Source organism: Odocoileus virginianus, chromosome 31 (genome assembly GCF_023699985.2).
Source record: "Odocoileus virginianus isolate 20LAN1187 ecotype Illinois chromosome 31, Ovbor_1.2, whole genome shotgun sequence".
NCBI lineage: Eukaryota > Metazoa > Chordata > Mammalia > Artiodactyla > Cervidae > Odocoileus > Odocoileus virginianus.
Window position 1 is genome coordinate 29,258,409 of NC_069704.1, and position 14,662 is coordinate 29,273,070.

The window sequence follows — 14,662 nt, forward strand, 5'->3', positions numbered from 1 at the left end:
TTGCAGATTATTTGTTGAAGTAATTTTGTTGATTTTCCCCACTCTTAGGTTACAGAGCATTCTACCATCTTGAATGTGATAAAGGGTGCAGTTACCCCCTCAACCCTCCACTGACTTAAGATGCTCCCTTGATCAAATACAGCCTTTTCTCAATCAATCATCTCTCAGTACACATGTGGGATTAACTTCAGGACTCTATGAGATGCTCAAGTCTCTTATATAAGTGCAGAGTACAGTTGGCAGTAGCGTTAGCCCTTCTTATCCACGGATTGAATTGTACTTAATTTCTGTATGCATATAAGTCCGATTTATTATTTTATGTTCTGTTTCTTGGGCCTATAGTATATTCATGCTTCAGTACCATTTTGTTTTAATAACAGAATCTTTCTATTATGTTTAATATGAAGTAGGGCTATTTCCTACTCATTTCTCTTGTTTTTCTGGGAATTCTTGTTTTCTTTGCTTATTTATTTACTAATTTATTTTTTAGGCTGTAGTAAGTGAATCTTCTTCCCATTTTCAAATGGATTTATTGCATTTGGAAAATGAATAACCTCAAAGCTGCCATCATTCTTTCAAAGGAAGTAATTACCAATAGACTATTTATTGTTTTTCATGTATAATTCTTAAAAATTTATAGTCTATATTTTAATTTCATTTTTAAAAATTATTTATTTATTTGGCTGTGCTGGGTCTTTGACGCTGTGCAGGCTTTTTTCTCCAGTTGTGGTGTATAGGGACTACTCTCTAGTTGTGGTTCTGGACTTCTCATTTCTTTTCTTTTTTTTTAAATTTTATTGAAGTATAATTGATTTACAATATTGTGTTAATTTCTGCATAGTTAAGTGATTCAGTTATACATACATGTATATATTCTTTTTCATATTCTTTTCAGTCGTGGTTTATTACAGGATATTGAATATAGTTCCCTGTGCTATAAAGTTGGACCTTGTTTATCCATGCTAAATGTAATAGTTTGCATCTACTAACTCCAAACTCCCAGTCCATCCCTCCTCTTTCCCTCTTCTCCTTGGCAATCCCAAGTCTGTTCTCTGCGTCTGTGAGTCTGTTTTGTATGTGCATGCTCAGTTGTGTCCAACTCTTTGCAACCCCAGGGACTGCAGCCCACCAGGTTCCTCTGTCCATGGGAATTTCCAGGCAAGAATACTGGAGTGGGTTGCCATTTCCTACTCCATGGGCTTCTCGTTTCGATGGCTTCTCTTGTTGCTGAGCACAGGCTCTAGAGTATGTGGGATGCAGGAGCTGCAGCTCCTGGACCCTAGAGCACAGGCTCAGTAGTTGTGGCACAGGGACTTGGTTGCTCTGCTCCACGTGGGATCCGCCCAGATCAGGGATTGAACCCTGTCTCCTGCATTGGAAGGTGGATGCTTTACCACTGAGCCACTGGGGAAGCCTGTCATTTCTTTTTTTTTTATGAAATGTTATAACCCAGGAATTTGTTAAGGTAAGATTTAGAAAGAAAAAGAGAAAGTTAAATCGTTTGATGCTTGAAAAAAGGGTCAGAACATAATTTTCATGGTTAAAACCATGGAGTCTTTTTTTTGTCTACTCTAAGATTCTTTCAAAATTTAGCCAAGAGTCTAAACTTTCTGAGGAGTCTGATCATTTATCTATGTTATATCTGTAAGATCTTGGATAATAATCGACCCGGAAGTCTGTATAATGTAGTACGTGTTCTCCACATGCAGGTGCCCTTCACATCATTTACCTGAGCATACAATGTAGGTTCCAGTGGCTCACCCCACCAAATGGCACTTTTCACCCTCCAAAGCAATTTTTTAAAGTATTTACTTTTAAGCAAAATGCTCTTTGCCTTTCACCTTGGTAGCTCTATTTCTGATTTGTTTAGTAATGCATTTTATTGACACATACGGTCTTAACAACCTGTATTTCCAGTGTTACTTTTTCAACAAGAGCTAAATTAAAGGGAACAAGAAGGAGAATGCTCCTTGGCATCCTCTGCAAAACTGTGTGAAGCTGCTCCAGAACTTACTGGCGGGGAGGTGACCCGCTTAGAGACTAGCCACTCTTCCTCCAACCCACAGTGCTCAGATGGAAAGCTGAGGGCAGCAGCTCCATGAGTAGGCCTGAACTCCTTGCTGTTTATTTTACTTGTGATAGCATGTTCTCCCTCAGCAACTAATAAAATTTATTTAGTTTGGAAAAGTATGTCTGCTAGTCCATAGGGGACAGACCATCCAGAAATGCTGGGTGGTCTTCAGCTTGTCCAGTTCTTACGGCCTCAGCTCAGCAAGTTCCCCAAACAGTGGTGTCAGGCCTGGAGCCTTTCCATGGACACTTTCCCATAGACGCAGCATCCCAGCCACATGTTGACACAGGGAGGCTGATTCAAATTACCACCCCTGCACTCATACCCCCTTTCCTTCAGCCCCTTGAAGAGTTCCCCACATGGGCTGCATAGTCATTTAGAAACAACGTACTTTCTTTGACCAAGGTGCCCTGCCCTGTTTTTAGCCTTCCAACTATTTACTTACCACAATCACCAGTGGAATTTCATCTGGTTTACAATTGGCTGGGTGTCTTTGGCCTTGGCCTCCAAATACAGTCATGTATTTCCAGAAATGGACAGCCCGTCTTCTTTTAAACTTCTTCTCTCTGTCGTTTAGATAGCCTAGAGGAAATTCATAATTTCTTGGCCTAAAAGCCAAGCTTGACTTCTTAAATCTGTCCCTGGGGTTGCCATAATAGCCACCTGCAGGGTGCACATTGCATAAAACCTTTATGGCAGGGCTACTGCAGTCCTCTCATAAATCTGTGGAGTACAAGTAATTCTGCATGACATGTCCTTTAAGATAAGCCTAAATCCACTGCTTCAATAATGTTGAGAAGTTTGATGACTAGATGGAATATGTTGTCTACATACCAGAATGAATGAGCCAGTGAACAAATGAAAGAGTGAGTGTATGACTGGCCAAACAACTAACCTCATGGGGTAGCTGTGAAAGTTTAAGAAGGTAACCATAGAATTATAAACTGTAGTCTGGAACACTTTTGAGAGTTAAAAGAGGTGCCTGTTACAGTCACGGTAGGATGACCTGTCCCAGGAACACTGGAACATGTTTAAATGACTCCGGTGCCTATAGGCGACTGCCCAGGTGGCGCAGACAGTAAAGAATCTGCCTACAATGCAGAAGACCATGTTCAATCCCTGGATCGGGAAGATCTGGAGAAGGGAATGGCTACCCACTCCAGTATTCTAGCCTGGAGAATTCCATGGACAGAGGAGCCTGGTGGTCTATAGTCCATGGGGTCGCAAAGAGTTGGACACAACTGAGTGACTAACACTTTCACTTTCAGTACCTATAGAATGTTTAGCATGATGCCTGGTACTCAAAATACTCTGTAACTGTTAGCTTGTTGCTGTTATCATTGTTGTTGTTGACTTTAAATAATAGTTATATTTTTTATAATGTTTTATTAGGTTTTTTCAAGCTTATATGTTTTCCTTCTAATCAAATTATCACTGAAGTAAGGCCAGTTGTAAATAATTTCCAATGCTGAAAAAACTAATACAGCCTTCTATGGTGCTTATTAATAAGAAAAAAATAAATTACAAGAAGAGGCCAACTTCAGCCAAGTTTCTAGTTTTGTGGGTTTTTCTTTTTTTTCAGCTCAGATAAGAAAAACCAGGCTTTAAGAATTGCCAGAATTCTCTGGCAGCTCAGTGGTTAGGACTTGGCACTTTCCTTGTTGGGGCTTGGGTTCAATCCTGGTCAAGGAACTAAGATCCTGCAAGATGTACAGCACAGCCAAAAAAAGGAAAGAAAGAAAAATCAGGCTTTAAATATTGTCAATATAGGTGAGTGTCTAAACAAAGAAAAGCTAGTGTAATACCAAGGACAAAAAGTTAGCAAAGCAGTAGTAGTAACTAATACTCCCATGTCTACCTATCCTCATATCCTCTTCTTTAAATTTTTTACCTTACTAAGATAGGATCACAAAATTATTCGTTGAAAAAGTTTACTTTTCAAGTAAAAACCTGCTGATATTGATTTGTAATAGACATGCCAGTGTGTTTGGATTTGGACATTTCCTTTGATTGGTGTTGCTGCCCTTCGCTTTGAGGAGTGACTTCTCTGCACATTTAAGTGATAATGATGGCACAGCTTCTTCAAATTTGATGTACTTCTCTGATCAGGTTGTCATGGAAATGTATCTTTGAAATGTAATAGAGAATATTCTTTCCAGTTCCTTGGGATTAAGTAGTTCTCCAGAAAAGTTGGTCCTGATTTTTGTGGGCTCCTCCGGCAGCCCACGCAGCCCTTGATCTCTTTCTGGTTTGGAAAGGGGAGCACTGCCTGCATTTGTCTCAAGTGGGGAGGCTCCCTCCCCTCCTCTGCCTCTCAGACGGCATTAGAACGTTCTTCACCTCTCAAGGGCCTTTCTTGCAAAGAATCAAGTTCCACATTCTGGTTTTTGTATTGAAGCTGTACAGAAACATTTAGGACTTTCCTGGTAGATAAGAATTTGCCTCCAATGCAGGAGACATGGGCTCGATCCCTGGTCAGGGAAGATTCCACATGCCACGGGGCAACTAAGCCTGCCGGCCACAACTGCTGGAGCCTGCCCGCTCTAGGGCCTCTGCTCTGCCACAGAGAAGCCCCTGCAGTGAGAAGCCTGTGCACCACGATGAAGGGTAGCCCCGCTTGCCGCAACTAGAGGAAGGCCCAGCACAGCAATGAAGACCCGGGGCAACCAAAACTTAATTAAGTAGTTAATTAATAAAAACACATTTGGAGCCAAAATTATTTAATAAGCGGCTAGACCAGTTTCTTTACCTACTTCCCCCTTTTTGGAGAGGATGGGACACACAACTAACTCACTAAATTGAATATTTGGGGAAACAAATTTCAGTTTTTAAATGTCCAGGAGGCAGTTGTCAGAAGAGTCTTAATATATTGTGTGAGATGTTGGGCAGGGCAGAGTGTTCTTGTCCAGGCCTCTCCTGCTCAGTGTCAGAAATTGTTATTTAGAGTTAAATATTCTACATGAAAGTGCAGAGTGGGAGCCTATTCCTTGGTATGTTGCAGGAGAAAATTATAATGTGTTCCATGTAAGTCCCTATCATATTCCTAAACCATAGCTATAATGCTGAAAACTTCCTGTGATTATTAGGTAGGAATTTTGGAGAGCCAAGTTTTTAATCATAACCTATTTTTCTTGAATTTGTCATTTGATCAGTATCCAAGTTAGATAGTTAAAACAAGTATAGAAAGTAGGAAAAGGACAGCCTTAGAGTTTCTGTAACTAACACATGGCGAGTAGAATGAAATTTTTCTATCTCCCTAAAACTGTTTTTTCTTTTTTTACCTTTATTGGCTCTTTAAAATTTCCACAGAAATACATACATTTATCAGGTCAGGTCAAACAGTGTAGAAGTATACACAAAAAATGTCAATTACCCTCCTCCTTACCGCCTCCAGTCCTTCTGGTAAGCTTACCTTATACTCTTATAAACATTAGAAATCTACATGAAACAATTTTCTTTTCTTTTCATATTAGCTTCTTTTTAAAAAATGAAAAAGAAAAAACAGCATCACATCATACACATGATCCTGGAACCAGGTTTTTTAACCAACATATCTTGTGTATCCCTCAAAGGGTATAGATTAACTCATTACAAAATGGAAACATATATCCTGATATGAATGGATCTTGATCTGTCTAACTGTTTTGCCTGTGTGTGTGTGTGTTCAGTCGCTCAGTCATGTCCAACTCTTTGTGACCCCATGGACCGGCCAGGCTTCTCTACCCATGGAATTTTCCAGGCAAGAATACTGGAATGCGTTGCCATTTCCTGCTCCATGGGCTCCTCCTGACCCGGGAGCAACCTGCGTCTCTTGTGTCTGCTGCACTGGCAGGTGGATTCTTTACCGCTGTGCCACCTGGGAAGCCCTATTTTCCAGTGGATGCATTCAAATGGTTTCTAATTTTCTGTCTACAATATTGCTACGTAAATACCATCTATCTAGTGCTTTTGTTTCTGCTAGGAAGATTCATATAAGTATGGTTATAACAGCCAGGGATATGTGTATTTTACAGTTTATTAGGAAGTATCACATGACTTAACCAAAAGGATGAACCTATTCCCTGTCCTACATCTAAGAACACCAGTCACGTATACCTACTTTTACACTGGATGTTGTCATTCATCTAAGCATTAGCTGATGTGAACACAAAAACTGATACCTCCTTGATATGTTAGTTTACCTTTCTTTACTATTAATAAGGTTGAAAATCTACGTATTTTTTTGGCACTTGAATTTCTTCTTTTATAATTTGCCGCCTTTTTTCCTGGTTTCATTGAGGTATAATTTATGTATAATATAACTTTCAATTTAAGAACCAACTTAGTACAAAGTTAGAATATTGTATGTAATGCCAATGTGTTGGTCCAACCAAATTCTATTACACAGTATTTTAAGATCATATCACTTTGGTGATTTCTTCATCCAAGATGAATTATTAAGAGTTAAATCTTTGATGTTTTAGAGAAAAATAGATTTTTTTGTTGTTAATAGGTGATCATGTACTTCAGTATTCATTGAAGCACTATTTATAACACTTAGGGCATGGAAGCAACCTAGATGTCCATTGACAGATGAATTAATAAAGAAGATGTGGTACACATTACACGCCAGTCAGGATGGCTGCTATCCAAAAGTCTACAAGCAATAAATGCTGGAGAGGGTGTGGAGAAAAGGGAACCCTCTTACACTGTTGGTGGGAATGCAAATTAGTACAGCCACTATGGAAAACAGTGTGGAGATTTCTTAAAAAGCTGAAAATAGAACTGCCATATGACCCAGCAATCCCACTTCTGGGCATACACACCAAGGAAACCAGATCTGAAAGAGCCACATGCACCCCAATGTTCATCGCAGCACTGTTTATAATAGCCAGGACATGGAAGCAACCCAGATGCCCATCAGCAGACGAATGGATGAGGAAGCTGTGGTACATATACACCATGGAATACTACTCAGCCATTAAAAAGAATTCATTTGAATCAGTTCTAATGAGATGGATGAAACTGGAGCCCATTATACAGAGCAAAGTAAGCCAGAAAGATAAAGACCATTACAGTATACTAACACATATATATGGACTTCAGAAAGATGGTAACGAGAACCCTATATGCAAAACAGAAAAAGAGACTCAGATGTATGGAACAGACTTGTGGACTCTGGGAGAAGGAGAGGGTGGGATGTTTCAGGAGAACAGCATTGAAACATGTATATTATCTAGGGTGAAACAGATAACCAGCTCAGGTTGGGTACATGAGACAAGTGCTCGGGCCTGGTGCACTGGGAAGACCCAGAGGGATCAGGTGGAGAGGGAGGTGGGAGGGGGGACTGGGATGGGGAATACATGTAAATCCATGGCTAATTCATATCAATGTATAACAAAAACTACTGTAATGATGTAAAGTAATTAGCCTCCAACTAATAAAAATTAAAAAATAAAAAAAATAAAAAAAAAAGAAGATGTGGTACATAAATACTGGAATAGTATTTATGTAATAAATAACTGGAATAGTCAGTTCAATTCAGTTTGGTTGCTCAGTTGTGCCTGACTCTTTGTGACCCCATGGACTGCGGCACGCCAGGCTTCCCTGTCCATCACCAACTCCCGAAGCTTGCTCAAACTCATGTCTGTTGAGTCAGTGATGCCATCCAACCATCTCATCCTCTGTTGTCCCCTTCTCCTCCTGCCTTCAATCTTTCCCAGCATCAGGGTCTTTTCAAACGAGTCAGCTCTTCACATCAGGTGGCCAAAGTATTAGAGTTTCATCTTCAGCATCAATCCTTCCAATGAATATTCAGGCCTGATTTCCTTTCAGATTGACTGGTTTGACCTCCTTGCAGTCTCAAGAGTCTTCTCCAATACCACAATTCAAAAGCATCAATTCTTTGGCACTCAGCTTTTTTTTATAGTAGAACTCTCACATCTGTACATGACTACTGGAAAACCATAGCATTGACTAGAAGGACCTTTGTTGGCAAAGTAATGTCTCTGCTTTTTAATATGCTGTCTAGGTTTATTTTGGGGGGCTTCAAAATCACTGCAGCTGGTGACTGCAGCCATGAAATTAAAAGACGCTTGCTCTTTGGAAGAAAAGTTATGACCATCCTGCTACTGCTAAGTCGCTTCAGTCATGTCCGACTCTGTGAAACCCCATAGACGGCAGCCCACCAGGCTCCTCTGTCCCTCGGATTCTCCAGACAAGAATTCTGGAGTGGGTTGCCATTTCCTTCTCTAATGCATGCATGCATGCTAAGTCACTTCAGTCGTGTCCAACTCTGTGCGACCCCATTGATGGCAGCCCACCAGACTCCTCTGTCTACAGGATTCTGTCGGCAAGAATACTGGAGTGGGTTGCCATTTCCTTCTCCGATGACCAACCTACACAGCATAAAAAGCAGAGACCTTACTTTGCCAACAAAGGTCCATCTAGTCAAAGATATGGGTTTTCCAGTAGTCATATGTGGATGTGAGAGTTGGACTATAAAGAAAGCTGAGAGCCAAAGAATTGATGCTTTCGAACTGTGGTGTTGGAGAAGACTCTTAAGAGTCCTTGGATTGCAAGGAGATCCAACCAGTCCATCCTAAAGGAAATCAGTCCTGAATATTTATTGGAAGGACTGATGCTGAAGCTGAAACTCCAGTACTTTGGCCACCTGATTGGAAGAGATGACTCATTGGAAAAGACCCTGATACTGGGAAAGATTGAAGGCAGGAGGAGAAGGGGACAGCAGAGGATGAGATGGTTGGATGGCATCACCGACTTGATGGACACAAGTTTGAATAAGCTCCAGGAATTGGTGATAGACAGGGAAGCCTGGCGTGCTGCAGTCCATGGGGTTGCAAAGAGTCGGTCATGACTGAGCAACTGAACTGAACTAGGTTGGTCATAGCTTTTCTTCCAAGGAGCAAGCGTCTTTTAATTTCATGGCTGAGGTCACCATCTGCAGTGATTTTGGAGCCCCCCAAAATAAAGTCTCTTACTATTTGCCATGAAGTGATGGGACCCGAAGCCATGATCTTAGTTTTCTGAATGTTGAGTATTAAGCAAACTTTTTCACTCTCCTCTTTCACTTTCATCAAGAGGCTCTTTAGTTCTTCTTCGCTTTCTGCCATAAGGGTGGTATCATCTGCATATCTGAGGTTATTGATATTTCTCCCATCATTCTTGATTATAGCTTGTGCTTCATCCAGCCCAACATTTCACATTATATTCTCTGAATATAAGTTAAATAAGCAGGGTGACAATATATAACCTTGATGTACTCCTTTCCCTATTTGGAACCAGTCTGTTGTTCCGTGTCTAGTTCTAACTGTTGCTTCTTGACCTGCATACAGATTTCTCAGAAGGCAGGTCAGGTGGTCTGATACTCCCGTCTGTTGAAGAATTTTCCACAGTTTTTTGTGATCCACACAGTCAAAGACTTTGGCATAGTCAATAAAGCAGAAGTAGATGTTTTTCTGGAACTCTCTTGCTTTTTCTATGATCCAACGAATGTTGGCAATTTGATCTATGGTTCCTCTGCCTTTTCTAACTCCAGCTTAATCATCTGGAAGTTCACGGTTCACATATTGTTGAAACCTGGCTTGAAGAATTTTGAGCATTACTTTGCTAGCATGTGATGAGATGAGTGCAATTGTGCAGTAGTTTGAGCATTCTTTGGCATTGCCTTTCTTTGGGATTGGAATGAAAATTGACCTTTTCCAGTCCTGTGGCCACTGCTGAGTTTTCCAAATTTGCTGGCATATTGCATGTAGCACCTTAACAGCATCATCTTTTAGAATTTGAAATAGCTCAACTGGAATTCCATTACCTCCACTAGCTTTGTTCATAGGGGTGTTACCTAAGGACCACTTGACTTCACATTCCAGGATATCTGGCTCTAGGTGAGTGATCACACCATCGTGTTTAATAGAATATTACTCAGCCATAAAAAAGAACAAATCTGAGTCAGTTCTAGTGAGGTGAATGAACCTAGAATCTATTATACCAAGTGAAGTAAGTCAGAAGGAGAAAAACAAATGTCATATATTAATGCATAGATATGGAATCTAGAGAAATGGTGCTGATGAACCTATTTGCAGGGAAGGAATAGAGGCACAAGTGTAGAGAATGGACTTGTGGACCCAGTGGGGGTGAGAGAAATGGGACAAATGGAGAAAGCAGCGTCAGCATACATACACTATCATGTGACGAATGGATAGCTGATGAGAAGTTACTGTTTAACACAGGGAGCCCAGTCTGACGCTCTGTGATGACCTAGATGGGTGGGATGGGAATTGGGCAGAAGAGGGGGGAGTGGGGCGGAGCTCAAGCAGGAGAGGATAAGTGGTAGTTGTGGCTGATACGTGTTGTTGTGCAGCAGAAGCCAAACAACATTGTAAAAATTAAAAAATAAAAAATAGATGATTCAGATATTGAACATGGATCCATGAATTTAATCACTGTACAGCAGTTTGTAGAATGTGCTCTGAATCAAGAGTAATAAAAAAAATTTGTTAACATTTGTTAACATTTTTCAAACTGTATCTGAGAATAGAACAAAAGTTTTGTACTTGGTGACTTGGTATACAACTTACGCAACTCTTATGTAAATTTGTAACTAAGCAGCATTTTTTAGTTCATATATTCACTGGAACTACCACTCAGCTGCCTTTTACATTTGTTCATATCTATCTACTGTTCATCATTCTCAACATTTCCTGCCTCTCTGCCCTGGGCACCGCCCGGCCATTTCGACCTCGTGGTATTAATAGAAATCACATTTGTGCATGTTGCTGCTTGGAGCGCTTAGCAGTGGGGCTGTCTCTGATGAACTCTCACTGAAGTGAGACACTTTTCTAATGATGTACATATACATTTCAGTAGATCCTTTAAAAAAAACAAGGTGTGATTAGAGCAGGTCCAGGGAGGTCCCTGTTACTTGGGAAGGGAGGAGGAATTCTTCCTTCTGCACCCCGGAACCTCCCGCCTCCCAGGGGCTTTCTGGCTCTAAGACAGAGGCAGTCCACACCCTCCCCCTGCTCCCAAGGGATGTTCTTCTTCCTCAAGAAAGCTGAACAGAAATCCCTTCCCAGGAGTCTATTAATGTGGCTAAAATTGGCTGATGGCCTGGACTTTGGAAAAACTTCCTTAGACACTGAAGGGAGTGAAAACAGGCTCTAGGCATCTAGCTCACCCAGGAAAACTGTCTGCTCTCACCCCATGTCAGGCTCCAAACTGAAGCAACACCCTCCACTCTCCTGCCTGCAGAGTAGGGAGACTTGGGGATAACCTGAGGCAGAGGACCAGCTCCAGCGTCAGACCTCCTGGCTTCAGTCAGGGCTGAGACCTTGGTTCCTCTGCGGCCTCAAAAGATAAGGGTGTTAATACTAACTGTTTTCTAGGATTGTTATAGGAATGAAAACACAAGTAAAACGCTTAGCATTGTTCCAGGTGACAAAACAGTGTTAGTGGCTCAGTCATGTCCAGCTCTCTGTGACCCCATGGACTGTAGCCTGCCAGGCTTCTCTGTCCATGAAATTCTCCAGGCAAGAATACTGGAGTGGGTGGCCACTCTCTTCTCCAGGTGAGCGCTTAGTAAACGGCAGGAACTGGCCTTACAGGTGACTCAGTGGGTAGACTCCACCTGCAATACAGGAGACACGGGAGATGCAGGTTCGATCCCTGAGTTGAGAAGATCCTTTGAAGGTGGAAATGGCAACCCTCTCCAGTATTCTTGCCTGGGAAACCCCATGGACAGAGAAGCCTGGCAGGCTGCAGTCCGTGAAGTTGCAGAGAGTCAGACCCAACTGAGCACATGGCGCATTCACACATGCTGGCCCTTCAACCTCTCCCACTCTGCATCTGGCCCATCAGTATTCAGCCTAAAGCACCACCTCTCAGGAACACACAGGCCACCACCCTTATGTGGCTTCCTACTGTCAGTCACTCCCAGCATCATCATCCCTCTGAAGACCAGTCTGCAGTGCTAAATAGGTGTACCTCTCAAGAGAGGACTTCCACTCCTCTTCACTGACTTTGCTGCCAGCTTCCATCACCCCATCCAACCCTCAACCTGCTGAAACTCCTGAGGCACAGACCTGGGCCCTCTTTTCACCCAGCTCAGACCTCTGTCCTTTGGAGTTCTCCGCCATTCTCACGCTGCTCCATGCCCACTGACAGCTCCTGAATATGGATCTTCAGCCCAGACCTCCCCCCAGAACACTTCCAACTTGGATATTCAAGGACCTGTTTCATACCTCTGTTGGAATGTGCCCCAGACATTCTAAACTCACACACCCCAAACTGAGCTCTTAGGAAGCCCTTCACCAATCTTTTCTTCCATTCTTTCCATTGAGTAAATGGTATGTCTGTCCTTCTTGTAGCTCAAGAAACTTGGGACAGTTTTGATTCCCACCTCATGTTCACCCCCTTTCATCAAATTCAGCACCAGTGTCTCTTGATATTATTGCTAAAATACACCTCACTCCTTCCCACATGTCACCCAGGTCCAAGCTCCCCCTGGAATTTTGTACGCACTCAGCACTCAGGTCTCCAGGCAGCGGTCAGAGTGATCTTTGAAATGTAAATTGGGTCCTGGCACGCCTCTGTTTCAAACCTTCTGGGCCAGAATAGAACAGCAGATGCTGGCCTTGCCGTTGGTCCTGCACCGCCTCATCACCGGCCGCCTCGCCTTCGCTCTCTTCACCTGACACGGCTGCAGCGCCCCCTGTCGGAGGGCTCCTCCCGCCGCCCTTCAGGGTGCCTGTCCCACCGCGCTGTGCGTGCTGCGAACAGCTGTCTCCTCAGCCGGGTCCGACTCTGTGAGAGCCAGTGGACGGTAGCCCACCAGGCTCCTCTGTCCCGGGGATTCTCCAGGCAAGAATACCGGAGTGTGTTGTCATGCCCTCCCCCAGGGGATCTTCCCAACCCAGGGATCGAACCCATGTCTCCTGCAGCTCCTGCATCGCAGGCAGATTCTTTACCTCTGAGCCACCAGGGAATCCCTCCCACCGGGATGATGTCCAGCTAAACTCACCTGGAGAGGCTGCCCCTGACCACCTGGTCTCACCTGGGCCCCTCCTGATAGTCTGGCCTTCCTCGGCCTGTCCTTTCCTTCACTGTCTTTATCACAGTTTGATATGTGTGTGTGTCAGGGTGAGGGGGGGTCAGAAATGAGGTCAGATGAGGGCCAAGCCTCCCTCCCTTTCTCCTGCCCTACGGCCTGCTCCGGTGGACAGGCCCTGAAACTCCCCAGCTGCTTCTGGTCTTGCCTCAGAGTTGATCTTGGACAAGGTCTACAAGAGCTATGCTGAAGGAGAAGAGAAAAAGAAGCTACTAGTAATTCCAACCCTGTGTCTTTGCCTATTCACTTCTCGCCCCTATACCCTGATTCCTGGGCTTCATGCCAGCTCCTGCAGAGAAAGGACCCAGACGTGACGGTGAAAGGAAGACCCTGAAGGGGTTGTTGGGTAACAGGAAACATTTATGCCCCACTTTTGTTTGTCTTATTAAAAGCAGTAAACATCTTTAGCAGAACCTGGAAGGTGCTGCAGGTAAAAGGGCAGGAGGCCTTGGAAAAGCAGGGCCAAGAGAAGAAGAACAAGTCTCACCAGGCCCAAATAGGCCCAGTGTTGACAGGGAGGAGCCCCACCTCCACCCCCGACTGTGGCTCAGAGTAGGGATGCCCCCTTGTGCTCCCTCCCAGGAGAAGCAGAGCCCCTGATCCACTGACCTGACGTAGGAGGAACCTCCAAATACATTTTCCTATAGAAACGTAGCTACAGTCGGTGGTAAGTCAGTAGAGTATCATGCTGACGATCAACTATGGATCAGCCAGGCCATAATCACCTTTTACGATCTTATTACTAAAGAAAAATTTCAAGAGATTTATACAGTGGTTAAATATTGACTGTGCCAAGAACCGTGCTCATCACTGTACATGTGTTATTATTGCACTTGATTCTTCTGACAACATTAGGAGGTAAGTAGGCCCATTTTACAGGTGAGTAAACTGAGGTTTTAGAGGTTAAGTAACTTTCCCAAGATCATACAGTGAGTAGGTGGTGGCTCTAGGACTCAAACCCAAGTTTGATTTCACATGTTAAACCACTGTGATGAAATTTCAGACATAGCTATTTCTTAAATTAGGAACTACGTTTGCCTGAATATCTCAAAGCCCCTTACCATCAACATTTTTTTTAAATCATTCTCTTTATGTCATCACTATGTATTTGTTTGTCCTTTTTGAAAACATTTTTCCCCCCTTGGGTCAAAATAAGTTACTTGGTAAATATATTCATTTGATATTATAAATATTAACTGCTATTGTGACCATGATGAAAAAAAAAGAAGTCAGATTTGGATTTTTTGTTGCATTTTGAAATCTTAATCTTTTTTTCAGAGACTCATCTACATTTAAAGTTTTGTTTATTTCTTACTGAAAGGAAGAAGATTTCTCTCCCCAAGTCAGCTATACTCTGCCTCTGGCTTCGGCACCTTCCCAGTCTTGAAAATACAATGCTGCACCTTTTTGAAAAGCTCATCTCCAGTGAGAGAAATTCTCTGAGAAGGATTGAATGCTTTATGAAAGATTCATTGCTGGTATGTGCC

The 14,662-nt window shown here is 42.8% G+C and overlaps 1 protein-coding gene across 7 annotated transcripts in view; it reads left to right on the top strand.

The window, feature by feature from the left end:
• FANCC (FA complementation group C) overlaps window positions 1-14,662 on the top strand; it is a 315,224-nt gene that overhangs the window by 259,453 nt on the left and 41,109 nt on the right. For all 7 annotated transcript variants that reach the window (XM_070459513.1, XM_070459507.1, XM_070459508.1 and 4 more), the window contains one exon: window positions 14,497-14,653. In XM_070459513.1, the coding sequence (XP_070315614.1) occupies window positions 14,497-14,653 (157 nt within the window). The remainder of the gene's footprint in view (window positions 1-14,496; window positions 14,654-14,662) is intronic.